Here is a 12,058-nt window from a genome sequence, read left to right on the forward strand (position 1 = left end):
TACACCTGTATTACAGTGCATAATCCCACAGGGATGAGATCATTTCAGATCTACTTGCTGCATTCAGAAACCAGAGTACCTAGTATAAGCACTACGATTCCTAGTGCTATTACAAAAAAAAAAAAAAAAAAAAAGAGTTTAAAGTCCCTAAGCTTTCTGGGACATGCAGCAGAAACCCAAATAATTGCCCATATCAGTACAGGCATATTTATTGACTGGGACATCCTCTTAAAATAAACTGACTTCAACAATAAACCAGATCAACGATTTCAAGGCTATTCAATGAATATTTTTTCCATCCCGATTATTCTGTTTCTGCAAGTATATCCCATATGCCTCCAGAGAAGACATCTCCAGCAGTGTAGTAAGTGATGTGAAATAATGCATGTCTTCACCTCATCTAGGTACCTTTGAGTAGACCAGAGGAGAAACCAGCCTCCTCTTTAGGCAGCAGCTTACTATTTGCTCACCATCTGGACAAGAGATGGCAAGCTCCCAGTTATGATAACTACATGACTGAATGTAGAAAGTATTTTGCCAGAAGGCCAGAGTTTTACTCTCTGCTTGTCTTCAATGGAAATACCAGACAGCTTGAGTTCAAAATTTTCGAGCAACACACGAGGTCAATCATCTTGTTAGCAAGAGGTAAAAACATCTGGACAGCTGTTGATTTGCGTGCAGTTTCATTCTCCAGAAGTCTCTGAGACGTAAGTAAAGATGGCTTCAATTCCTGCAGAGAGAAAAAAATTCCTCTATAAATTGGAAAATTGGCATAGATTTGTATTTGTTCTCATTTCAGAGGAATTTTGTATGCAGCAGGTAGCAAAAATGCACAAAAGTGTTCCTAATACTATACGTGGCTGGACAGAATGCTAAGCACAATCATACTTAAGGAGCTGAATAACCATTTCTAAAGCAATAAATCCATCAGCCTCGTTAGGAACTTTCATGCGACGCCAAGATGCATATTAGGTACCCCAAAGCACATATTGCTATTTCAGCAATTGTATAGCAATTAACAGCTCTGATTGCTTGTGTGATTAAAAGGAAGAGAATTTGTGAGTGCAGCTATCTTGTGTGCTTACCTGAAACACCTGGAGTTAGACATTCTGGCCAGCACTTTGGAAGCTACCTTCAATGGTTAGGCTCTGGCAGCTACTATAAAAAACAGAAATAAAAAGTACTTTAATGACAACTGGTTTGTATCAAATGGATTTTAGCAAAGTGATTGCAGTGTTTTTCACGCTGCTTTTTGAGACACAACTTACCTGGAAGGAGTAAATTTCTTTGCTGCAAGAAGAATAAGAAAAGGTATTAGCATTTCAAGATGAAAGCCCCCTCATGCAAACTTTTTCTTCTACTAAAAAACCTCTCATTTCTGAATATCTGATAAAAAGCCATTATCTAGCAACAAATCTCACAGGCAGTTATTACTGTGTTGTCATTATCCCCATCTCAAATTCCCATTCACTTTCCCTGGCAGTAATTACTGATAAATAGAATGTGGCTTTTTTCTTCTAATTCTTGTTTTCTAAATATTTGGTTTTTACTATTTTTGATTTTTAAATGTTCATCCAAAAGCTAAACATGGCACGCATGCAGGCTTCTTGAAAATAATTTTGGAATTTGTTTAAGTATGGGGATTTTCACTTTTTCAAAAAGCAAGGTATTGGGATTTGGAGGTTGGGTTTTTTCCTCCACTGAAAATTTTTCAGGAAGGTAAATAAAACCAGTGGACCCAGTCCAATTGCTCACCTTTTCTTTGGAAACGCCTTGCAAGCCAAAGGAGGAACAATGCTGTGGACAACAGAGAGGCACTTGTGGCTGCTATGCCCACAGAGACATAGCTAACTTGTTCAGAAGCTGAAAGGATGAAAAAGTTTCAGTGAGATCAAGAGGCATGTGAGGTCTTCGAAGACCTCTCTACTTCTTCCTTTTCCTTGTGCTCTTCAAGAGGAACCAGAATTGCAGCTTGTAACCCTTAAGTTTTCTCTTGCTGAGACAGGACACATCCTGTACACAAGGTAAAAAGCTGCATAATAAAAATTATCCCACCCATTGCCAAAGCAATGACAAGGCAACAAGCTAGCTATACCAGGGTCTGTCTAACCTCCAGCCTCACATGACAATTTATGCTCATCTTTTATTTTTCATGTTTCGGTTCATATTTTAATTCCCACTATGCTGTCTTCCTCTTTGAGCAATCCCATTGAGATCAACGAAATTACTAAAGGATCTAAATTCTGCTCAAGCAAATAAAGTGGAGTTGAGCTTTTAGGACCTCAAGCAAAAGCATTTCAGGCAGGCCAAGTATGTTCCCACTGAGGACAGGGACAGAGCTGTTACTGCCTCAAATGAGAAGGCAAGGCTGAGACTGTTGTCCTGTAAAATTACAGCCTTTGACAGAAAAGCTCTGTAAGGTCTTTTGGCTGAGGAGTTCACCCAAGAAACTATCGCACCAAATTAATAAATCCATAAACTTTTCCACTGAGAAACAGACTTATGAATGCAGATTTCCCCACAAGGTTCTGTTTCTCTAGAAAAGCTTTTTTTCTTTATTTGTATGGAAAAAGCTCAACAGGAGAAATATTTTAATTAAAAACCAAACAAACCAGGTTGTAAAAAACAACCAAAATCAGGTTGCGGCTTTTGTTTTTGGATAAGAAATCAACATTTTTCACCAAGATCTTTTAGGAGTTTTTCCCCCTTCTGTTTTCAAAAAACATACTGAGATATTATGTTGGGCTTTTTAATTCATGGACTTCACTAGAAGTTCTAGCTCACTGGTTGGTGCTACCTCCTCCACCCTTCCATACCTCATTTGACTAGAAACCCAGTGCCACTTCTCTGTGGCTAGTCACAGGTCAAATACCTTCACATGTGGGCAGACTGGCACTCCAGTTTCCTGAATGGCTGCACTCAAGAACATGAGAACCATTGAGCCTCCATCCTTCTAGACAGCTGAAGTGGCAGGCTGTGATGTACGTGAAGTTCCCAGCACCATGTGAGCAATCCATAGAGCCTTTCTCAGGAGAGCTCAGTGGTTCACACTGTACAACTGAAATACAGAAAGAAAAGGTTAAGAGTCATTAGGGACTTTCCTGTCTTTGGCCCTATTTTTTTTCACTAGTAGATGTACACTGTATTTTCAAATTCATTAGACTTTGGGATGGGAACAGTTCACAGAGCCATGAGCAGGCATTTCTAAGGCAGGGCAAGTCACAGCTGAAAACAGGAGAGGCAGCACAGAATTTAGTTTGGAGCCAGGACCCTATAGGAATACGGATTTCAGTGTGCTGTCCAGTGACAAGAAAACTGTATTTTCCAACCCAGTAAGTCTTACCTTTGCATTTTGGCACTGGCTCTGACCACTGTCCCTGTGCCGTGCACTCAATGCTGGATGGGCCATCCAGAACATAGCCCTTGCTGCAGTAGAAATCGCAATGCGAGCGATAGGTGAGATCTGCAGGAGCATGGTCACAGGTCACAAAGCCTTCTTCTGCCCAGGTTACAGCCTCACACCTCACAGCTGGAACACACAGATCACAACAGCAATCAGCACAGATGCCTCAGGAATTTAACATGCCAATGCTGACAACCCCAAGTGCTCAGGTGAGCAGGGATAAAGAAAGGTACCTGCACAGGATGGCTGCTGCCTGTCCCAGGCCCCAGAAGACCCACACTGCAGTGTGGCTGGTCCTGTCAGGGTAAATCCTTCCTCACAGGTGAACTTGCAGGTGGTACCCCAGCTGAGCTCCACAGAGGAATTGGAGCAGTTCACAGCACCATGAGCAGGCATTTCTAAGGCTGAACAGGTCACAGCTGAAAAGCATAAGAAGCAGCACAGAGCTTAGCTTGGAGTAGGTCAAGATAAACACTCTTCTTTGAGTTGACAAGAAGACATGCCCTGCCTGGAGCTGTACCCTACAGAGCCATAGTACTTCCCTTCAGACCTAGCAGTGTCTCAGGAAACAGGTATTTCAGCACGTTGCACAGTGCAGCCAGAACCCTTGAACATGCACCTAAAACATGCAAGCTATCCTGAGACTGGCTTCAGATTATACTCCACAAGTGGACTGCATAAGCAGACACTGGCTCCCATTTGGAGTGTAGGGAATAAAGAGTTCCTGTCAGAACACTCCACTTCAAAAGCCTGTTATCATGTGTGTTGGGGACACAGTTCCTGAGTGTTGCTTGTCACCCTGCACTGCTGTTTCCTCTTCAATACAACAGGCTAGATGATCCCCATCTTGAGATCTGCTTATGGAAAGTGCTATAAACACAGTGGGCATGACTGTTATTCCTTGACTACACTTGAATGAGGAAGTCCCTTCAACTAAAGCTTAGAGTAGCTTGAATAGTCTGATGTCTTCCAACCCAGTAAGTCTTACCTTTGCATTTTGGCACTGGCTCTGACCACTGTCCCTGTGCCGTGCACTCAATGCTGGATGGGCCATCCAGAACATAGCCCTTGCTGCAGTAGAAATCGCAATGCGAGCGATAGGTGAGATCTGCAGGAGCATGGTCACAGGTCACAAAGCCTTCTTCTGCCCAGGTTACAGCCTCACACCTCACAGCTGGAACACACAGATCACAACAGCAATCAGCACAGATGCCTCAGGAATTCAACATGCCAATGCTGACAACCCCAAGTGCTCAGGTGAGCAGGGATAAAGAAAGGTACCTGCACAGGATGGCTGCTGCCTGTCCCAGGCCCCAGAAGACCCACACTGCAGTGTGGCTGGTCCTGTCAGGGTAAATCCTTCCTCACAGGTGAACTTGCAGGTGGTACCCCAGCTGAGCTCCACAGAGGAATGGGAGCAGTTCACAGCACCATGAGCAGGCATTTCTAAGGCTGAACAGGTCACAGCTGAAAAGCATAAGAGGCAGCACAGAGCTTAGCTTGGAACAAACCATAAAAAGTTTTTTTTCTTTCCTGAAACTTAGCAACATATCCACTAAATGGAAGCCGCTTTAGAAAGGAGATCTATTATGCTGCCATTTCAGAAGGCAGATAGGAGTGGAAAGATCTCAAAATGGAAGACTGACTCTTAAGGCAAGGCTGTAAATTCATCTGCAGCTCATGACAGCAACTAGCTACAATCCAAAATTTTCCCATTTTGACTGCTGCTTGGTAATGTTTCATGCTTTTATTTGCTTCAAACAGTAGCTTATTCTAAGCTGAACACCTCAAAAAATAATTTCTATGGTCAGGAATAACTGGCCTGTTGTGCGCAGTCTCACAGCTAGATCATCTCCATTCCCTGTTCCCCACTAAGAGGTGGAAAAGTCTTTCCCTACAAGGAAATCTAGACCAGGGCCAGAACATTCATCCTGCCCATTTCATCTCTTCAGGAACAGAGACATCTGTGTGCTGCAATAGAATAGCACCTTCACCACGTAATTAATTACAAAGGAATGGGCCAGAACTTCAATTTGCACCTACTAACAGAGCAACACTGAAGTTTACAGAGCTATGTACAATGTAGAAAGCTCATCTATCACTGCTTGAGAAGCTCACCTTTGCATGCTGCGAGGGGGCCAGACCAGACCCCAGAAGAGGTACAGTATACAGATTCCCGTGCAGTCAGTTCATAGCCTTCCTCACACTGAACTGTGCAGGATGAGTTGTAGCTGAAGTTCTCCAATGGATGGTTGCACTCAAGGCTCCCATGATCAGGTTTCTTTAGTGGATCACAACTCTCAACTTCAAAGAAACACAAGAAGGTACACAGTCAGTCTCAGTGGCTGTGCAGCTAAATCAACAAGCCAGACAAACTGAACACTAGCTAGCATGAACATCACCCTGGTTGAAAAGCAGGATGGAGTAATCTTACCAAACTCGCATTCAGGCCCATAGAATCCAGGGTTACAATGGCAGGTGTGATTGTTAATAGTCTCTATGCATTCTCCACGGCCACTGCAGAGAGATGGGTTGCAAGAAGCTGGGGGAAAAAAAGAAAAGAAAAAAATACAGCAAATTATAAAAGAATCAGCAATAGCCACTAATGAAACCTGGCTAGTGCTTTGTTTATCTTTCTGGCACTGAACAAGCACTTTGTACAGCAAAGGAAAAGCAGGGTGTTTGGTACATAAGATCACCTTGTCATTTCACAGAAGCATTTCAGAAATCAACACCTTTGACAGACTAGCCCACAGTGAAAGCATTCTACTGGTGGGAAACTCCATGACCACTTGTTCTCAGGTAAATATTAGCAATACTTAAAATACAAAAGTAACAATATACTATGGGGTAGGTAGAAATCCTCAACAGGTACATTCTTCATTAACTCACCACAGCTCTAATTTGACTGATACTTGACTTGGATTTTTTTTTTTGACCTAGCCTTAGCCACCTCCACACAAAGTGTCTAATTTAATCCAGCGGTCTATAGTCAGATGACAGATGCCTCCAAAAGGGCCATTCTTATCTAGCTGAGACACCCACTTGAAAGTGGGATGAAAGTCACCATCTGGAAGAGCCTGTTTCTCTCCACTGATTATGGAGAAGGTCTGGTAATTTGCTCATAAAAGATGTATAATATTCTGGGAGCTAAAAGGTAAGTGAGATCAATCCAGCTCTTAGAACAAGAACAACCTCAGCCCTGTAAGTAAGGATAAGCGTACAAGTGCTTACAGGGTCAGGTAGTTAATATGTAAGATTAGGTTAAAAAACTCATCCCACCCACCATCTCATCTTCACAGAGGCACGCTAGGATGGCCTTTGTCATACCATACCTGTGTAGCATAAGGCGACCTTCTTTTTCTCACACTGCTCATCATTCCATTTGCCATCATCCTTCCCTCTTTTGATGTAGATTTCAACACAGTCCTCGTTGTTCCCTTTGCCATTTGGCTCACCTGAAGCCCAGTTTTTTGCCTCTTCTGTTAGTTCTTTGTTAGTTCCAATCCAGGTCCATACCTCATTAATTTTTCTGATTCCAATCCAGTAGTAACCCGGGTTGAAGGGTAAGAAGTTATTGAGATAGTTGATTTCCTCCTTATTCTGAATGGCAACCATGTTAGTATACCTCTTTTTGCACCACAGCTCTGCTTCTCTGTAGGTCATGTTTGTGTCTGAATAATGGTATGTCCAACAATTCGCCTCCTGCAGTATTGTAAGTCCTAGAATGAAAAGATGTCAAAAAGTTAATGTCTGACTTTTTCTCTCCTCTCGCTCTAGAAGAGGATATATAAAGCTCTTAAATATTGCAAACTTGTCAATATCTGAAACTGCATAAAAAGCAATGGCAATTATTTTATAAACAATGAACTGGCAAGCTTCAAAACAGGCATGTCAGCATCAAGTACAAGGACTTCAGCCTGTGAAACTATGCCCAATGACACAAAGCTTTGCAGACTTCATAGCAAACTATAGGAGCCAATTACTTGTTTGACAGGCAACCAAGGAAACATGCCATTGCAGCTACAGGTTTTTCTGTGTGAACCTAGCCTCAAGCTAATCAGGTCACGTTCAAAAACTCTGTTTAATTCTGAGCTGAAACAGAACAGAACTAATATTACCATCCAACTAGTTTTCTACACAGAGACATACACACTTACCATAAGCAAGAAGAGATAGGAACCACAAGGAAATCATGTTTCTGAAAGTTCTCTTTATCTTTTAAGCAGACAGCTATGAAAGATCAAAGGAACACATTTGTAAAGAACAAATACTGACTTTTTACAATTCAATATAAAATACTGACTATGCAATCTTTTCTACATACTTTTTAACGATTATTCTAAAGACTTAAATAAGATTTCCATTTTTAGGAAATTATTCATTTTAAAAAACAGTTCTTAATATCAAGATAGCTTTTAAATTTAAACAGCTTTTAAAGAACACCAACACAGAATTCCATCTGTCCAGTTTTCCTTTAGCTGAGCAATGAAACAGAATAACACGCTCCATTTCTACTCACAGATTGCAGTTGTGGTGGCCAGGTGGCAAAAGTCTTCTGCGATACTTCTAGCGAGTGCTTTCTGTTGCTAAGTTGCTGAATACGGACTTGAAGATTAAGTTCAGCTCCAAGTGTCTGGACTGCGTAATCCCCTGCCTTTACTACGGCCTTTTATTCTCTCAACTGGCCTGTCCTCCACAAGACGGGAAATTCCGTGTGGAAAAAAATTTCTCGGAAAATCCCAGGATCTGGCCCTCCCACACATTAAGCCTGATGCTTCCCCTTGCCAGATCAACCCTGTGCTGACAAACTGCCAAGTACTGCACTACATAGTTTTACTGACAGAAACACACAATTCCAGGATATCGGGACGGAGCAGGATGGTTAGTTTAAGTTAGTTGCATGAATAAGCAGATTCCAACTTTTCACCTAGCATAATGTTTTGCACCAAGGAGGCGCCATTTCTTTTGGTATCTCAGTAAGAAAGGCACCAACACTCAAAGCTGGTTAACTAAGTTTGAGTAGAAGATAGAAACTGCAGCATTGGACAAGCCCTTCCTTGTGGATCACAGCACACTCTGCAGAGTTCTCATTTGTGGTAAGGTTTGCCAGCCCCAGGATTGCTAGTACTCTTCTAGAGTCTTGCTCACAACACAGATTCATCAGTCACTCGTAGCAGTCAAGCTTGGAATGTGGACTTAGCTTTGAAGAGTCCCTTGGACAACGTGCTCCACTATCCTTACCTTAATAGAGTTACAATTCCTGAATAGGTGCATATAATATTTCAGGTGGACAAGACAATACACTTGTCTCATACTGAATTCATGCACATTTATTGTGTATACACTGATTAATTATACTACTGCAGACAGCAGTCACATGGTGTCCATGGTATGGAGACACATGCCTGAGTAATCATGGACACTTTGCTATAGTGGGTTGGTAAGCGGTCACAGCCTATTCAGAGTGCACCTGTGCATATGAGAAGGCAGTAAGCATGAGGATCACTGACTCCCTGCACAATAGTCTTCCGGCTGCACCACTACACTACACTCCTTGATCCTCATGCGCACCTTCACATGTATGCCACTTCAGTGATGAGTGACTTGCCATACTGTGTGCAACAGTAGTTTTGGATATTCTCACTTAAGTATCCTTCTTGCCTCTGTTACAGAGGTCTCAAAAGTACTGTTGAGGGCTGTAAGTAGGGAATGGGCATCACAAGTAATAGACATATTAACTCGGTTGTCAACTGTGCTGGTTTTGGCTGGGATAAAGCTAATTTTCTTCATAGTAGCTAGTATGGGGCTACGTTTTGGATTTGTGCTGGAAACAGTGTTGATAATACAGGGATGTTTTAGTTATTGCTGAGCAGCACTTACACAGAGTCAAGGCCTTTTCTGCTTCTCACCCCACCCCACCCGCGAGTAGGCTGGGGGTGCACAAGAAGCTGGGAGGGGACACGGCTGGGACAGCTGACCCCAACTGACCAAAGGGATACTCCATACCATGTGACATCATGCTCAGCATATAAAGCTGGGGGAGGAAGAAGGAAGGCGGGGACGTTCGGAGTGATGGCGTTTGTCTTCCCAAGTAACTGTTACGCATGATGGAGCCCTGCTTTCCTGGAGGTGGCTGAACACCTGCCTGCGGATGGGAAGTAGTGAATGAATTCCTTGTTTTGCTTTGCTTGCATGCGTGACTTTTGCTTTACCTATTAAACTGCCTTTATCTCAACCCACGAGTTTTCTCACTTTTACCCTTCCAATTCTCTCCCCTATTCCACCTGGGGGGAGGCAGCAAGCAGCTGTGTGGTGCTTAGTTGCCAGCTGGGGTTAAGCTATGACATCAACCCTGTGCAAAGGTACAACACTAGAAGCTTGTCACAGAGTCCACATTCCCCAGCCCTCCCAACCCTGGTCAATACAAAGTGGTATTATTCTCTTGTGCCCTGATCAGCCATGTCACCCCATCCCTTGTTCCATGTCCACTCAGGCACTTACTATGGAGACTCTACCAGACACTCCAGTTGCCAAACTGGTATCCCAGACAAAGATTCACAATTATGGGTGAGGGTTAATGAGGCTCGACATTAAAAGGACTCAACAAGGGCTGTCAGCAACAGGAGGACATAGGGTAGCACCCACTTCATATCTGTAAAGCATAGTTATAGCTTATACAGTGCATGTTGGAGCTCTTAATTTGGAGCCTCCACCTGTTCTTACAGAATAAAAATCAGTGGCTCCTGGATCCCAAGCTAAGATCTCAGCTGGTATCAATTCCCAATTTTTTCACAAAAAAATATTTGTCAAGTAGCCATACCTTAATAGATCTCTGCCCAAAGGAATCCATCACAGAAAAGAGGATAGAGCACATTCTAAAACAGCCTCAATTACTATCAAAATATGAGAGTTTACTAGAAATTGCAACAAAGTCCTAGAAAGCATGTCAGAGTCAGTTACGGACTAGAGTGAAGATTAAAAACAACATACTGAATATTTGTAGGAGAGGAACACTTTCTAGCAGGTGTGAACTAACAAAGCTAGAATCACAAATAAACCATCAGAAACTCTGGAAAATTGAGGTTAACTCTTGGCTATGCCACAGATGCATTCTGCAAGCCCAGGCCTGGGCCAGCCTTGCTCAGAACAACCAGACTCCCAGAGACTTCCAGGTAGCATCAGATCAGGACTGCTATTTCTTTAGCCTCAGCTGCTCATCTGTAAATTGGGAATGAAAACATTTCCTGCCTGCCAACCTTTCTCTGTCTGTGTTCTTCAGATTGTAAACCCTCCTAATAGAGGCTGGTACTTTTAATGCACCTGTACAGTACATCATGCAGCAGGGTCTAATTTCACAGGGGTTCTGTAAACATTGTCCTAATACAAACTAATGATAATGAGTTTTGATAGGCCAGCCTTTTTTTTTTCCTAAAACATTGATCAGCTGTTATAATTGTATACACAGAAAAATTATAGACAACTCCAGAACAGTTTATATCCTCTCTGGAGCCAGAAGGCAGAAAATCTTACACCTTTTCCTGGAGATAGAATCATAGAATCATTGAGGTTGGAAAAGGCCTCTAAGATCATCGAGTCCAACCGTCAACCCAACACTTTTTGTGTTGGATTCACTTTTTCATGTTGTTTTATGAACTTCCTACTGGTAAGTGCTCATCCTTCTCGTGGCAGAAGCTCTGAAGTTGAGTGGAAGAAACTTTTATCAGAATCACTTTGCCAGTGGAATCTCTGGAGGAAGGAAGAGAACGTTTCATGGTTTACAATAGTCTTCCTTCACAAAGGCTGTCTGAGACCTCTTGTCTGCAGCAGATAAAAAAACCACACAAAAAAAACAAAACACCAAAGCCTAAAAGCAATATGCCTGTAAAAACTCCAGCCTAAAAAAAGACTGCCTCTTTTTCTTGGCAGTATTCCCTTATACATCACTGACATGGGGCTCTTTTCGGTTTTTCCCAGGGAATTCTGCCATCCACTGATTATATTTTTTATCTCCTTTTGATATAATGGAAGATGACTATAAATTCAAAATTTTCAGAAAAAAGAAAGCCTGAAAAGCATTTTCAAAAGCATATAACTGAGAGGTTAAAATCTCATTATTAAAAGTCAAAGACACTTAAAAACTTCAACCCTGTTGTTCAGGAAGACTGGGAGTCCTGTGAGCTGAAGCTCATATTGGATCCTAAGTTACGTAGGTATTTCAGGAAAAATACCTCTGATACAGTTACTTAGGTTGAACTGCAGATATTCAAGCCAGAAGTGCCATCCAGCCTGCCTCTTAGCTGGTTTCCATGTTACTGATTTATTCTTTTCTCATTATTTCACATTTTTTTCTTCCTTTGCCAATTGATTTGAGAATATAAGAGCCTCGTTTCTTGTGCTGCACTGAGCTGGGTGCAGTTGTCCACTCTCCTCTTGTGCTACATGAACACAGACATAGTTGCTTAAAATTAATCCAATTCCTTTCTGCCAGAAAAATGGGAGACTCTAAATCTAAATCAAGTCAAATTTTTAGAAATGCTGAACACTTCTTGTTCCTATACGCTCCAGACCTTCATTTGCACAAGTGAAAGCCCAGCTTTCCACAAGTGAATGGGAATACCCTAGATCACCTCTTTTTCCCTTACAGACAGAGGT

The 12,058-nt window shown here is 42.2% G+C and overlaps 1 protein-coding gene across 1 annotated transcript; it reads right to left on the reverse strand.

Annotated features, from left to right (window-relative positions):
- Positions 1-665: 665 nt before the first annotated feature.
- On the reverse strand, positions 666-7,600 carry SELE (selectin E). Its single transcript, XM_019470493.1, has 12 exons — positions 7,564-7,600; positions 6,739-7,125; positions 5,838-5,945; positions 5,522-5,707; positions 4,392-4,577; positions 3,637-3,822; positions 3,344-3,529; positions 2,873-3,058; positions 1,756-1,863; positions 1,269-1,290; positions 1,086-1,158; positions 666-730 (listed from the first exon to the last, which is right to left on the reverse strand). The coding sequence occupies exons 1-11, from the start codon at positions 7,598-7,600 to the stop codon at positions 1,101-1,103; spliced, it is 1,650 nt and encodes a 549-aa protein (XP_019326038.1). The 3' UTR covers positions 666-730; positions 1,086-1,100.
- Between the last annotated feature and the right edge of the window lie 4,458 nt (positions 7,601-12,058).

This window comes from Aptenodytes forsteri, unplaced genomic scaffold (assembly GCF_000699145.1).
Source record: "Aptenodytes forsteri isolate BGI_AS27 unplaced genomic scaffold, ASM69914v1 Scaffold95, whole genome shotgun sequence".
NCBI classification, from domain to species: Eukaryota; Metazoa; Chordata; class Aves; order Sphenisciformes; family Spheniscidae; genus Aptenodytes; species Aptenodytes forsteri.